This window comes from Tilletiopsis washingtonensis (assembly GCF_003144115.1).
Source record: "Tilletiopsis washingtonensis strain MCA 4186 unplaced genomic scaffold FA09scaffold_23, whole genome shotgun sequence".
Lineage (NCBI taxonomy): Eukaryota > Fungi > Basidiomycota > Exobasidiomycetes > Entylomatales > Tilletiopsis > Tilletiopsis washingtonensis.
Genome location: NW_020312020.1, coordinates 197,000 through 210,651, shown reverse-complemented (window position 1 = coordinate 210,651; position 13,652 = coordinate 197,000). Strand labels below are relative to the sequence as shown.

General features: G+C 66.8%; 7 protein-coding genes across 7 annotated transcripts in view; 4 read left to right on the top strand and 3 right to left on the bottom strand.

Annotated features, from left to right (window-relative positions):
- FA09DRAFT_344354 (hypothetical protein) overlaps window positions 1–1,192 on the bottom strand; it is a gene marked incomplete at both ends in the record, with an annotated part of 1,638 nt that extends 446 nt beyond the window's left edge. The window contains 3 exons of the mRNA XM_025744648.1: window positions 86–183; window positions 263–969; window positions 1,048–1,192. Coding sequence (XP_025595597.1) covers window positions 86–183; window positions 263–969; window positions 1,048–1,192 — 950 coding nt within the window. The remainder of the gene's footprint in view (window positions 1–85; window positions 184–262; window positions 970–1,047) is intronic.
- A 250-nt stretch (window positions 1,193–1,442) lies between these two features.
- FA09DRAFT_322732 (Nop domain-containing protein) lies at window positions 1,443–3,936 on the top strand. Its single transcript, XM_025741063.1, has 7 exons — window positions 1,443–1,644; window positions 1,699–1,959; window positions 2,024–2,325; window positions 2,439–2,827; window positions 2,891–3,020; window positions 3,082–3,583; window positions 3,649–3,936. Exons 1-7 carry the CDS (start codon window positions 1,617–1,619, stop codon window positions 3,813–3,815), a joined length of 1,779 nt encoding a protein of 592 aa, XP_025595596.1. The 5' UTR covers window positions 1,443–1,616; the 3' UTR covers window positions 3,816–3,936.
- Window positions 3,937–4,020: 84 nt separating this feature from the next.
- FA09DRAFT_146975 (hypothetical protein) lies at window positions 4,021–4,593 on the top strand. The gene has a single exon (XM_025739159.1). It carries the CDS (start codon window positions 4,111–4,113, stop codon window positions 4,528–4,530), a length of 420 nt encoding a protein of 139 aa, XP_025595595.1. The 5' UTR covers window positions 4,021–4,110; the 3' UTR covers window positions 4,531–4,593.
- Window positions 4,594–5,119: 526 nt separating this feature from the next.
- Window positions 5,120–7,225, top strand: FA09DRAFT_362957 (hypothetical protein; the record flags this gene model as incomplete). The annotated part of the gene is made up of 2 exons (XM_025745533.1): window positions 5,120–5,344; window positions 5,417–7,225. The coding sequence occupies 2 exons, from the start codon at window positions 5,120–5,122 to the stop codon at window positions 7,223–7,225; spliced, it is 2,034 nt and encodes a 677-aa protein (XP_025595594.1).
- A 74-nt stretch (window positions 7,226–7,299) lies between these two features.
- FA09DRAFT_332225 (hypothetical protein) lies at window positions 7,300–10,093 on the bottom strand. The gene is made up of 9 exons (XM_025743368.1): window positions 9,713–10,093; window positions 9,332–9,548; window positions 8,944–9,267; window positions 8,800–8,892; window positions 7,910–8,746; window positions 7,788–7,841; window positions 7,592–7,730; window positions 7,457–7,531; window positions 7,300–7,395 (listed from the first exon to the last, which is right to left on the bottom strand). Exons 1-9 carry the CDS (start codon window positions 10,048–10,050, stop codon window positions 7,364–7,366), a joined length of 2,109 nt encoding a protein of 702 aa, XP_025595593.1. The 5' UTR covers window positions 10,051–10,093; the 3' UTR covers window positions 7,300–7,363.
- Window positions 10,094–10,248: 155 nt separating this feature from the next.
- On the top strand, window positions 10,249–11,141 carry FA09DRAFT_332223 (bud site selection-related protein). Its single transcript, XM_025743367.1, has 4 exons — window positions 10,249–10,537; window positions 10,751–10,817; window positions 10,879–10,966; window positions 11,071–11,141. Exons 1-4 carry the CDS (start codon window positions 10,275–10,277, stop codon window positions 11,097–11,099), a joined length of 447 nt encoding a protein of 148 aa, XP_025595592.1. The 5' UTR covers window positions 10,249–10,274; the 3' UTR covers window positions 11,100–11,141.
- A 41-nt stretch (window positions 11,142–11,182) lies between these two features.
- Window positions 11,183–13,569, bottom strand: FA09DRAFT_362954 (hypothetical protein). The gene is made up of 3 exons (XM_025745532.1): window positions 12,337–13,569; window positions 12,062–12,280; window positions 11,183–12,007 (listed from the first exon to the last, which is right to left on the bottom strand). The coding sequence occupies exons 1-3, from the start codon at window positions 13,540–13,542 to the stop codon at window positions 11,240–11,242; spliced, it is 2,193 nt and encodes a 730-aa protein (XP_025595591.1). The 5' UTR covers window positions 13,543–13,569; the 3' UTR covers window positions 11,183–11,239.
- Between the last annotated feature and the right edge of the window lie 83 nt (window positions 13,570–13,652).

Below are 13,652 nucleotides of genomic sequence, written 5' to 3'. Positions count from 1 at the left end.
TTCCTTCTTCCTCTTCCTCTTGTTGCCCTTGTCCGGCGCTCTTGCGGCGCCCTCCTTCTCCTCGCGCGCCATGCGTTCCTTGCACGTGTTGCAGTACCACGTCGTCGGCAGCGGCTTGGTGACGCCCACGCACGAGAGGTGAAACCATTCAAAGGGACACGCGTCGGAGTCGCAGCCTATCATCTGGCGAGAAAGAGAGAGAGAGAGGGGATGGTCAGCGAAGAAGAGGGGCAGAGAGAGAAGGGGGGAAACAGGTACATACCTCGCCGAAAGAGACACGCTGGCAAGAGCAGTAGATCGTCTCGTCCTTCTCCGCCTCTTCTTCCTCCTCCACTCTAACATCCCCCTCGTTCCTGACCGCCGCTCCACTCGTTCCCGGCGCGGTCGCAGCAGTGGCGTTCGGGCGTTGCTGTTTCCTACTGGCACCCGTCGGTGTACTGGGCGTGCCCGCACGTGCAGCAGCAGCCAAGGAGCTCGAGCCTCTCACGAGCGGCGGCATCTCCTTCTTTCCGGGCGGCGCAAAGGGCGAGGAGTGGCGCGAGGCAGAGGCGGAAAGCGCCGCGGCGGCAATGTCGGCGAGGGAAGTCGAAAGGCCGGACAGCACGGGTGCAACGCCGGGCGTGAGGACGCCGCCGACGCCCAGGAGATCACTGGAAGCAGAGGAGCCCGCCGGCATGCTGCTCGCCACGCTGGCAATCAGCGCCGGCGAGATCTTGTCAATCTCGCCCTGCAGCCGCTTGTGGTGCGCGTGCACGGCGCGCCAGAGGCCCACTGCGGCCTCCTCCTTGGCCGCACTCCACTCGTCGGCACGCCGATAGTCGGCGCGGATCTTGTCGGCCAGCTTGTCGGCCTTGATGCGGTCGGCTTCGGAGAGCACGGGCGCGGCGGAGGCGGCGGCGCTGCCTCCTGCTGGCCGCGCGAGAAGCTCGCGCAGTGCCGTCTCGCGCGCGGCCAGCTTGCCCAGCAGCTCTGCAGTTGAGGCCAGACGCGTCAGACGCTGGCCGCCTCGAGAGAGAGGGACGGGTTGCACGGCCACGCCACACGCACCGTGCAGCTTGGCATCCTTGTGCTGGATCTCGCGCACGCGATGCGCCACCTCCTGCGGCAGGTTGTCGAGGCTGTGCAGGAAGTCGACGGCCAGCGCGGCAATCTCGGCGGGGTCGTCGAGCGTCGCGGCGGCGGCGGTCGGCATGGCGCCAGCGTGCCGGTGCTGGTGAGGCGCGACGCGGGGGGAACAGGAGGAGGTGGTGGAGCTGCAGCAGGCGGCGCGGCCGGCGCCGCATCTGACAAGCTCAGCCGGGGCGCGTGGGAACAGAGGAGTCGCGCAGCCGGCCCACTCCAGCCCCGGCCGGCCAGACGCCCTCACATGTCACGTGCTGCACCTGCCAATTTCCTGAGCCGGCCGCCGCGCGGCGTGCGGCGCACATCTTCGCGCCGTGCAGCTGGGCAGCAGCGGGCGGCCTTGCGCTTCTCGCTTCTCGACGACGTCGCCGCTGCCCACTCTCACCGCCTTCCGCTCGCTCTCGCGCTCCTCAGCAGCCCTTCGCTCGCTGCTTGCACGCTCGTTGCGCGCTCCTCTCCGCCCGCCTCGCACCCACCCGCCGTGCTCGCCCAGCATGGTGCTCGTCCTCTTCGAGACGTCCGGTGCGTCTCGCCTCGCCCCCCTCTCCGCGCCGCCCCCACTCACGCTTCACACAGTGGGCTTCTGTCTTTTCCGTCTTGCCCAGCCGGGCGCGCTCTCGTCGGGCGAGCTACACAAGCAGTTCGACTCGGCCGAGAGTGCCGCCGCGCTCATCAAGCTCAGTGCCATCCACCGCTTCGCCTCGACGGCCGAGGCGGTGGAGGATGTGGCGGCGCTGGGCGAGGGCAAGATGAGCAAGGGCCTCAAGAAGTTCCTCACAAAGGAGGTCGTCGAGGCCAAGCAGAAGGAGGAGCTCGTCGTCACGGACCCCAAGCTGGGTGCGTCGCGGTGGCATGCATGGACACGTCTGTCTCTCACCAGACTGACCCCCCCTTCTCGCAGGCGGCGCCATCGCAAAGAAGCTCGGCATCACCGTCGTGTCCGACTCGTCCGTGCTGGAGCTCTATCGCGGCATCCGCACGCACCTGGCGCCGCTGCTCTCGCTCGGCGCCGGCGAGGGCGCCTCGGCGTCGGGCTCGCTGGACCCGCGCGACCTGAGCACCATGAGCCTCGGTCTCTCGCACTCGCTCAGCCGCTACAAGCTCAAGTTCTCGCCCGACAAGGTCGACACGATGGTCGTGCAGGCTGTGGGCCTGCTTGATGATCTCGACAAGGAGCTGAACATTTACGCCATGCGCGTCAAGGTGAGTGGTGCGGCAACGAGCACGGGGGGTCGGGGCGAAGCGAGGCCAGGAGGAGGCCATCGTCGGCAGAGCCCATGCCACACAGCTCGACGTGTGCTAACGGCGCCGCACAGGAATGGTACGGCTGGCACTTCCCCGAGATGGGCAAGCTCATCACCGACAACTTGGCCTACTCCAAGTGTGTGCTTGCGATGGGCTTCCGCACCTCGTGCAGCACGACGGACTTTGCCGAAGTGTTGCCCGAGGAGCTCGAGGAGACGCTCAAGGCGGCGGCCGAGATCAGCATGGGCACCGAGATCAGCGACACGGACCTCAGCCACATTTCCAGCCTGGCGGAACAGGTCGTCAAGATTGGCGCATACCGCGCGCAGCTCTGGGCCTATCTGCAGGCGCGCATGGCAAACATTGCGCCCAACCTCACCGCCCTCGTCGGCGAGCTCGTGGGCGCTCGTCTGATCAGCCACGCCGGCAGCCTCATGAACCTCGCCAAGCACCCTGCCTCGTGAGTCGCGCTGCACCATCGCTCCCTGCTGCGCACACGCTAATGCTAGGCTCGGACTCGCAGCACGGTGCAGATCCTCGGCGCCGAGAAGGCTCTCTTCCGCGCGCTCAAGACCAAGCACGACACGCCCAAGTACGGTCTCATCTACCACTCGTCGCTGGTGGGCCAAGCGCCTCAGAAGCTCAAGGGCAAGGTGCGTCGTGCTGATGACCTTGCACTGCGGCGAGGCAATGCTGACCCTCTTGCCTGCACAGATGGCACGCATGGTCGCCACCAAGGCCGCGCTCTCCATCCGTCTCGATGCACTGGCTGACGCCGAGGCCGAGCCGACGCCTTCCATCGGGCTCGACTCTCGCGTCAAGCTCGAGGCGCGACTGCGCGGCCTCGAGACGCGCTCTGACGTGCAGGGTCTGCGTTCCGGCGCCGGAGCAGGCGCCAAGCAGAGCGCCTACTCTGCCGGCACTGCGCGTGGCTACAACGCCGCGGCAGACGCCCCCGCCACACCAGCCAAGAGCACCGTGCCGGATGTGTCGGCCATGGACGTCGACTCTCCTGCGCCCGCGGCAAAGGAGATGAGCAAGGAGGAGAAGAAGGCGGCCAAGAAGGCACGCAAGAGCATGGAGGCGGCGGCTGCGCCGGCAAGCGTGGCGTCGGCATCCGTGCCGCCGGAGAGTGAGGCGGAGAGCAAGCTGAGCAAGGAGGAACGCAAGGCCCTCAAGAAGGCTGCCAAGGCCGCCGCTGCTGCAGCCAGCTCTGGTGAGTCTCGCACGATCGCACGTCCTGCTCCATGTCCGCTTGGCTCACCGTGACCCGCTTCGCAGCACCGCCAACGCCGGCACCCGCCGCTGCCGCCGCTGCCGTGCCGGCAACGCCCGCGAGCGAGAAGAAGGAGAAGAAGGACAAGAAGAAGCGGTCCGCCGACGAGGCCAATGGAGAGCAGGGCACGCCGAGCGAGAAGAAGAAGAAGAAGCGGCACTCGGAGGCATGAGGGCGTGACGGCCTGTGCGCCGCCCTCGTTTCCCGCCTCGCATCTAGATCATTCACCTGCTCCCCTCCCCTCGCTTCTCTGTGTCTCGTACGGTTGTCGCTTTATTCATCTGTCTCTCATGACTCGTGGACAAAGGAGTGATGGCGTGCTCGAGGTTGTGAGATGACGGCGGAGAGAGAGATAGAGACAGAGGGAGAGAGAGATAGGGGCAGGACAGCTAGCAGCAGCCAGACCTGATCTGCTGCTGGAGCAGGCTGACTCAGAGAAGAGGCAGGCCGAGCAGAGGGCACAGGGCATGGAGGAAGAGGCCTGGTGCTGCTGCTCATGCTCAGCCTCAGGCATAGGAAGAGGAGAAGGAAGGGAACGTTCTGGCCTCTCGATAAGGGCTTCGATCCTCAGACAAAGGAGGCCCGACCTCAGTGGTGATGAGTCTGGCAAGAGGTCTGTGCTCCTGCTAGCTCTTGCTCTGCACCTCTGCTCTCTGCCTGCTGCTCCTGAGCCTCCCCTGCTACCTCTGCATGCTGCTCTGCTGAGCCACTCTGTCTCTTGTCCTCAGGGGAGATCGCGCCCTCACCATTTTATCGTCCTCCTTCGCGCAGGAAAGCAGCCGAGGCCGCTACGGCCCGTGCACGTAGCGCATGAATCTGCAAGCGACCTCCGCCTGTGCCCAGCCTGTACCAAGCCTGTAGCTTACCTTTCTGGCCGGAGCGAGTAGAGCACGGCTGCTGAGGTGCTGCCCTCGCTGAAGTCGGAGTGGCGCTTGGTTCGCTAGCGATCGAGAAAGAGGAGCAGTCGGAGGCGGCGGCGGCGGCGCGAAGGCGCGCTGCAGAGTCGATCAGCGCGGCAACGGCGGCAGCGGCAAGGGCGGCGCGCGAGGCCTCGCCGCACGCCTTTGTCCCTGAGCAACGAATGAGCGAGGTCGAGTGCTCGGGCCGCTCGTCATCAGTCGCCGCGGCCGTCAGCAGCCCGCCGGCAGCAGCACCAGCAAAGGGCGCTCGCCTGATGCTGCTGTGCTGCATCTGCTGCCGTCAATCAGCCTCAATCAAGCCCTTCAGGGATCTGACCAGCAAGTGCCGAGCCGAAGTGCCGTCGCTGCCGCGAATTCGCGGCTGGCTGATGAAGCCTCGCCCGCGCCGGCGCGCGCCGGCGCTCGCGCAGCCGCCTGCCCCACAGCCGCACGCGCGACGCACTCACGTTGCCTCGAAATGGCGCCTGCTCCACACGACATCGAGCGCCGCACTTGTCTCTTTGCTCCCGCCCTCATCCCCTCGCACGTCGCGTCCAAAACGGTTCCTTTTTAGACCATGCCGGTTCTTCACATCAGCCGCTTGCCGCGCGACCAGCGCCAGCGCGACTGCAGCGACGTGACCACGCCGTCACCCCTCCAGCTCTCTCGACAGCAGTACGAGGAGCTCATGGCCCAGCTTCACCGCTGCTACCCGCTGCGCATGGGCACTTTGGGCGCCGCGCTACGCGCGAGCCAGAGCTTCAATGGCAGTCAACAGGAGAATGCAGAGAAGGAGAAGGACGTGAGTGTGACGCTGGGAGCAGTGCGACGCCGAGAGGAGTGCAAGCTGCTGACGCCATCATTGTGCTTGCAGCTGCTGCTTTGGGCCTTCGCCTCACGCCCTGATCCTCGGCGCGCCAGCGTGTTCCACCTTGACGTTGCTCGCCTCGCTGAGCTTGTCGACATCGAAAACGGCGTCGAGTTCATCATCCCAGAAGGCAGCAACTCGGCCGCACCTCAGCCGCCCGCCGTCGTCGTCCCTCTACCTGCGCCTCAGTCCGTCGTCGCTCCGCCCGCCGCGCAGCCTGCCGCTCCGCAGCTGGCCGGCGGCATTCAGCCCTTCGTGCCCGCGCCTGCGCCTCGCCCACCCGAGGACTCCGAGTCGGACTCCGAGTCCGACGAGCTCAGCAGCACGCAGGTGTCGTCGTCGATGGCCTCAAGCCGACGACCTGTGCGCAGGCGCACGTCAGCCGTCAAGCCGGGCAAGCCAAGCGCCGCGCCAGCAGTGCGCGCCGCCGCCGTCAAGCGACAGCGTCGCGTCGCACCCACGGTCGCCAAGCGTCAGGCTCAAGCGCTGAAGAAGGCAGCGCTCTCAGCCGCTCTTCAGCATGCTCAGCAGCCTGCCAGCGGCTCAGGCGGCGCAGGCTCAGCCACACCGGACGCAGAAGCCGCTCCGATGCTACCCAGCAACACCTCGTCCGTTGGTGAGATGATGCGCATCCTCGCAGCTATGGGCTGTGGCATAGGCTGCGCTGCCAGCCTCGTCGATGACGACGAGCCAGACATTCAAGGGCTGACTGCAAGAGATCGACGCCAACTGCGCAACGAGCGCAAGGCGGAGGGCTACCAGCGCTACACCTCGGACGGCACCGTCAACGTGAAGCGCGCCGTCGGCGTGCTGTGGAAGCTGTCGCATGCCGTGCTCAAGAAGGACCAGAGCCAGCTGCACGCCTCGACGCGCGAGGTCATCAAGCAGGAGCTCTGGCTGCGCAGCGAGGGCGGACCGTGCAGCCTCGAGCGGCTCATCTACTTTGTGCTGGCAGCCGTGCACGATCGCAACGAGCAGCTGCTCTCCCGCTTCGACAACCTGCTGCTGAGCGACGACAAGATCAAGGTCGTTGCCAACGGCCTGCTCAAGCTCGTGATTGGCGCCGGCACGCTCGCCATCCTGCCCGTGCTCGCCGCAGCCAGCTTCCGTCAGACACGTCTCTGCCAGCTCTCCTTCACGGCACACTACAAGTGGCTGATGCGCTTCAATGGCTCGTCGTATGGCACGGAGCTGGATGAGCTGCGCGACACGTTCCTTCTGCCTGTGCTGAGCAAGATGCACGAGTTGCTGCCGCAGGAGTGGATCTGCCTGTCGGAGCGCATCAAGCTCAGCCATCACACCGTCTTCGGCGCCGCCGTCGTCAAGGGCGAGATGCAGAGCTACGCGCAGGAGTACCAGGCGTGGTACAACCAAGAGCCTGGCGCGCGCAAACCACTCCGCCCGGACCACACGCCATGGCGCCTCTACGGCGTCGACGCTCCCAACGCGCTCTATCGCCCTCTGGTGTCGCACAGCGCCGTAGCCGTCCTCGACGGCGAGAGCGCGCTTCAGCTGCCCTACAAGCACCTGGGCCTGGACAAGGTGTTCAACCCGGAGACGCGGCCCATCGAGCCGCTGCCCTTCCCCGAGCGCAGCACCTACAAGCTGTCAGTGCGCATTCTCGTGCAGCATGAGCTCGTGCAGCCGCAGCAGCCGCCGCAGCCGCAGCCGTCGTCGGCGTCGCAGAGGATGCCGCCTCCAGCGCCGCCGGAGTCAACTCGCGCCTCGTCGCCCGCACTCAGCATCAGCGAGTCTCTCGCGTCTCTCGCCCGCAAGCGCATCGGCTCGAGCAGGCTCAACCCTCTGTTCCGCTAGTTGCGCTTCCATCCCGCTCTGTCTCGCTCCGTCTCGACGACGATGTATCCTAGCCTCCAGCCTGTCTCACCGCTCCAGAACTGATGACTGATGGCCTGACATTGCCTCTTCGAAGCGCACAACTGCCTCGCTCACGCCTCACTTGCGGTAGAACTGGCGCTGGAAGTTGACTGCGAGAGGACAGGTCAGGTGTGAGAGGGCAGCGGGCATCGCATGTCGATCGCGACGCACAGTATAGCTGCATGACGCCGCGGTCGAAGCTGGCGCGGAAGCCTCGCCGATGCGACTGATTCCACGGCTTGTTGACTGCAGCAGAGGGAGCACGTCAGGGGGCAAGGCGAGCAGCGCGACACGCGAACGACGCACCGATGCGGAAGCCGATGTCCTCGTACGGCGGGCCGGCCGTGAAGATGATGAGCGCCGTGTCGGGGTCCTCGGGGTCCGTCTTGACGCGGTACGACGGCGCCTTGGTCTTGTCGATGAGGTCGGGGTAGAAGATGTTGAACTGGCAGATGGATGTCAGCGAGGAGCAGCGGATGTGTCGCGACAGCAAGCAGCGCACCTTGTACCCCTGCACGACCTTCGGCGGCGGATTCTCGACGCTGTCGTAGTGCGTCTGCGAGAGCGGAGTGAGCACAGCGAGAAGCCGACGAAGACGACGCACAGCGTTGCGCTGCTGCTCACCTGGTTGTAGCGGCTCCACTCGTAGCCCGTGTGCACGCGGTTGAAGTAGCGCGGCTTGCGCGGCCGGTACTTGTCCTCCCACTTGTAGTTGGTCTCCATGAGCTCCTCTGCCGCGTCGAAGACCTCCTCCTCGACGTCCATGTCTGCCGCCTGCTCCTCCTTCCACATCTGCAGCTCCATGTCCTCGCCCTTGACCTCGGCGTCTGCCGGCCGCGCGACCTGCTTGCGCGTGCGCGGCACAAAGGTGGCCTGCATGATGCGCCGGCGGGCGACGATGAGCGCGGCACGATCCTCATCCGGATCGGTCGTCTCGAGCTGCCGCTCCTCGTACGGCAGATCCTGCTGCAGGAAGCTGCGTGGCTCCATCGAGCTGTCCCACTCCGCTTCGAAGCTGCTCGCCGCATCGGCGCGCTGCGCGACGTCGGCATCGGCGCCGCCTCCGCGCTCCTCGGCATGCACGGCCTGGTCGTCCTCCATCTGCGCCAGCAGCTCCTCCTGCATGCGTTCGGCGTCCTTGCGCTGCTTCTTGCGCAGATAGTCGATGCGGTTGGCCAGCACGAGCTCGTGCGCGTCGCGCAGCTTGGCCTTGGCGCGCCAGACGACGATGGACTTGAGCAGGCCCTCCCAGTACTCGACGTCGATCATCTCGCCGGAGCGCAGCTTGGCGCGCACCTGGTCCTGCAGCACGACGAGCTGCGCGTGCGACTTGGACGACAACATGCTGTCCATCTCAGCCTTGACTGTCGGGTCGATGCGCGTCGACGGCATGGCGCCGGAGCGCTGCTCGGCTGCGAGACGCAGCTCGTCGAGCTTGTCGTCGCAAACAACGATCATAGACTGCGGGGTGCGTCAGCACGTGGGCGACAATAGAGTGCGGCAGGCCCACTCACGCGCCAGAAGTCGAGATGGCGCTCCTCCTTCTCCAGCGTCAGGTACATCTGGATGTCCTGGTGCAGCTCCTCTGTCTCTTCGAGCGTGAGGTTCTGCATGGCAGAGTCAGCATTAGCACAGCAGGCATCGCTGCAGAGACGCACCTCCAGGATCGCGTATGGCTCGTCGAGGTCGATCTCGAGGCCCGCCTCTTCCTCCTCCATCTCCTCGCCCTCCTTGCTGCTGTCTCGCGGCGTGGTCCACTTGAGGTTGATCTCGAGCAGGTCGATGGGCTTGGCGCGGTTCTCGCGCACGCGAATGGCGCTGCGCTTGCGGCTCTGCTCCAGGTGAAAGTCGTCCTCGCGCGCGACCCACTCCGACATGGCCGCCGACTCGGCCAGCCGAGCCATGCGCGCCTCTTCCTCTTCGCGCTGCGCTTGTTCAATCTCGCGCTCGGCACGCTTTTGGTTGAGGCGTGCGATCTCTTCCTGCGGAAGGAACGTGCGTCAGCTGCCAGGCAGGCCCCTCGCCGCCAGCCCTCGCAGCACGCACCTGCGCTTCCCGCCTCCTCTCTGCATCCCGGCGATCCGCCTCCACTCTGCTGATGCCCTGCTTCTTCTCCTTCTCCTCCTTCTTGCCCCACTTGAACCTGCTTCCCAGGTCGGCATCGTTGAAGGGATTGGCATCGGCAGCATACATCAGCGCCTCGGCGGCGACGGCTCGCTGCGCCGACGCCTCCTCTTCCTCGCGATACGCTCGCTTTGCGGCCCTGAAGCGCACGAGTCAGTAAGGGCTCGCTGCAGGCGCGAAGTCGCCGAGCGAGACGGCCGGCCGCTACGTCGCCATGGCATCTTCACCATCGGCACGTACGGCGTCAACTCGATCGTGCTCGGCTGGGCTTATCCCAGCGCTACCGCATCTGCTGCGACTCACTTGCGCTCCCGCTTGCGCCGTTTGCGCTCCTCGTCGTCGTCGGACGAGTCGCGCGAGCGCGCGCGGTCCTTGTCTCGCCGGCGAGAGCTCTCCGCGGCATCGCCCCTCTCGCGCGAGCGCGAGCGACGCCTGTAGCTGTCTCTGTCCCTGTCGTTCCTCTCGCGGCGATGCGAGGAGGACGACTCGTGCTTGCGGGCATCGCGGTCGCGCTCGTAGTCGCGCTCGCGGTCGCCGTCGCGGGCGTGGCGCGACGAGGAGCCGTGCGAGCGCTCGTGGCGGTGCGACGAGCGCTCAGGCGAGCGAGAACGCTTGGGAGAGCGGGAGCGTTCGCGCGGCATGGCGCAGAGTGGGGCTGAGCAGAGGAGCGAGTGGAGGGAAAGGAGGTCGGCGCAGTGAGCGAGGCTGGGTGTGCATGTCGGCGCGGCGCGCGCGCACGGGGGCGTGCTTATGTCAGCAGCGCGTCGCTCCCCACGGCGCCTCTCGAGGCCGGTGGAGGAGTGCCTCGAGGCCTCGCTCTGGCCCTCGCGCTTGCTTCCCGCCTCCATCCTCTCCCCCTCACGCCATGCCCAAGATCCGCACCTCGCGCACCGCGCCGCCGCCCGAGGGCTTCGAGGACATCGAGGACATCCTCGAGGACTACAACCGCGCCATGCGCGACGCCGAGAACGAGGACGGCGAAGGGAAGCGCAAGGCCGAGAGCCTGTGGGGCATCATGCGTATCAGCCACACGCGCAGCCGCTACATCTACGACCTCTACTACAAGCGCGAGGCCATCTCGCGCGAGCTGTACGACTGGCTCTGCAAGCAGGGCTACGCCGATGCCAAGTAAGTGGCCGGCGAGGAGGCGAGCAGCGCCTCGTGTCGGCGAGGATGCGCCTCGTGCCGGCAGCTGGCTCGACGGACAGGCGGGGCGTGCGTCTGGCTTGCTCTGCAGAGACGCGCTTCAGGCGCAGCGAGGAGTGCCAGATCCTGCTGTGCCACAGTTGCTGGTCTGTCTCTGTCTCGTCCCCGGCCAAGCACTCACGCGTCCGCCCTCAGTCTGATCGCAAAGTGGAAGCGAACAGGCTACGAGAAGCTGTGCTGCGTGCGGTGTATCCAGGCGCGGGTGCGTGGGCGTGTGTGTATACAGCTGGCAACGTGCTATCTCTGACATGCCTCCTCCGCAGGACATGGGCCATGCCGGCTCGACGTGCATCTGCAGAGTGCCAAAAAGCCAGATGCAAAAGGGGCAGATCGTCGAGTGCACACACTGCGGTGAGTGCGGTCGTGCTGGCGCGGACATGGTGCTGGCTTGGGCGTGCCCTGGCGCTGTTCAGCTACGTTTGCTGGACGCCCTGCTGACGCTCCAGCGACCCCAGGCTGCCGCGGCTGCTCATCGGCAGACTGAACGCTGGGCCACGGGCGAGCAAAACATATATCCTCTCCATCCCAGCGAAGCTCTGACTACAGGCCACACGAGACACGCGAGAGCAGCGCACATATGCAGGCTAGATGCATTACAGAGGCGGGTACGCAAGGACGCCGGCCTCACTTGCCAAAGGTGAACGTCGGCACGCTCTTGGCCGGCTGTGCAGCGCCAGGCGCTGGCGCCGAGAAGGTGAAGCCGCCGCCGGCGGGAGGAGCACTGGTTGCTGGAGCGGCGCCGAACGTGAAGGGCGAAGAGGCGGCTGCGGGCTTCGCTGGCGCGGCTGTCGATGCTGATGCTGCTGGCGCAGCTCCAAAGGAGAATGCCGGCTTGCTCTCGGCGGCTGGCGCGGCAGAGGAAGCTGAAGCAGGGTTCGGCGCCGCGCCAAAGCTAAAGCCCGAAGAAGCAGGCTGAGACGTAGTGGCGGCAGCCGGAGCAGCTGTCGATGAGATGTGCGCTGCTTGGCTTGATGGCGTAGCGCTGCCTGAGGCACCCGCGCCGCTGGCCTCGGCGCCGAAGAACGGCCGCGGCGTCTCTTCCTTCTTGCGCAAGCCGTCCTCCTTGAGCGCACGCAGCAGTTCTTCGGCGCGCTCGCGGCGCTGTTCGGCGTCGATGGTGCTGGCTTGCGGGCGTGAGATGCGGTTGCGGCCCGGCGTAGAGCTGCGCTCGGGCGTGAAGCCGCCCAGCGAGATGCGCGCACGTGGCTTGGCGCCGATGGAGTCGCGCAGAGATGAGGAAGAGGAAGAGGCGCGAAGCTCGTGCAGTGAGGTCGAGGCGGCCATGCTGGAGGCTGCGGACGGAGAACCAGAGACGCGGCGGGATGCGCTCAGGTAGTCGCGCAGCGGCGCTCCGGAGGCTGACTGAGTGAAGATGGTGGGAGCCCGCAGCTTCTGCGAAGTCTCAAGTCAACCTCCGCTGCTCAGCAGTCTACGACTTGCACTCACCTTGGGCGTGCGCACGCTTCGCTCGTCCATCACTCGTCGCTCGGCCTCGGCGCGCTCAATCTCGGCAAGCCGCAGGCGCTCGCGCTCCTCCTCGCGCTCGGCCTCCTGCCAGCCAAGTCGCTTCTGCGCCGCCAGCTCGGCGTACTCTGCCTCGGTGACGAAGCGTGTGACGTGCACGGGCACCATGAGCTTGGCGTCGGGGTGCACCGAGGTCTTGGGCTGGCAGAGTAGCGTCAGAACAGCAGCGGCACTGGACATCGATGTGGTTCGCTCACCATGTTGTACTTGCTGCGCATCTCCACCACGACGGCCTCTCGTGTCCGCTGTCCGTCCTCCTCGACCCGCCAGTTGAGGCCGTTCAGATCCGTCCACGTCTCTCCAATGTGCCTGTCCTCGTCCGTGTCCGGCTCGCGCTTGCCCTTGCCTCGCGGCGAGGGCATGTGCCGCGCCTGGGCCGCCTCAGACGACATGCGAGCACCGGCGTTCTTGCGCGCCACCTTGCGCACGACTGCCGCTGCCGCCTTGCTCGGCTCGGGCGAGCAGGCCGAGCGCTTGTTGCGAGCCGCGTGTGCTGCGGAGCCGCGTCGCAGCGGCGGAGACATGGGCGTCCAGTCCATCGAGGCGTCGGCTCCCTCATCTGCGCCCTCCATGGCGTCGTCCTCCTTTGTCTCGTCCGCCTTGCTTCCGCTTCCGCTGAGCACTGCCATCTCCTCGTCCTCCGCCGCCTGATCTTCCTCATCGCGTCCGGTCCTGATCTTCTTGCCCTCGCGCTCGTCCTGTGGCTCCGACTCCTCGGACGCCTGACGCTTTCTGTTCGACTGCTCCTGCAGGCGCGGCACCTTTGCCAGGACGCGCGAGACGGCACTGCCTGGCGCCTCGTGCATCTCCTCGTCGGCATCGCTGCTTGTCTCGGCGTCCTCTTCCGCTGTGCGCCGGAACTTGCGCGCTGCGTCATCCTGCGACGACTGCGAGGCATCGGACTGCGCCCGCTTGCGCGTCAGAGCCGGCGAGGGCTGCGAGAAGCTGCCGCTGGCCGGGGGGCGGCGGCGCAGCGCCGCGAGCGTGCCTGGCGCAGGCGAGGCAGCGGGCACGTAGCTGCCGCGCTTGCCCAGCTCGCGCATCTGCGGCGGCTGCGGCAAGTACGGGTTGCGCTCCTCGTCGGCGATGCTGGCGGGCTCGAGGGGCGCCGGCGAGGCGACGGGCCGGAAGCGCACGGCGTCGGCCGCCCTTGCGGCGTCGGGCCGCGGCGCTGCAGGCGCAGGCGCCACGGCCAGCGATGCGGTGCGGCGGCGAGCCTCGGCTGCCTCGCGGGCAATGTCCAGCGGGCGACGGTCGGCGTCGGGAATGCCGAGGGCGCGGCGAGCCTCGAGGGCAAAGGCGCGCTGGCGCGCAGAGGTGCGCAGCTTGCTGCGTGCGACCAGCAGCCAGTAGACGAGCAGGCCGGCCACGAGCGCGATGAGCGCGGGATGCAGCCCGAGCATGGCTAGCTGTGGGCCGAGAGTGTGGTGGTGGCAAGGATGGAGAGCGGAGCGGTGCGCGAGGCATTCTTCGCGCGCATCGCGCAAGCACATCAGCAGACCAACAGCGCGCA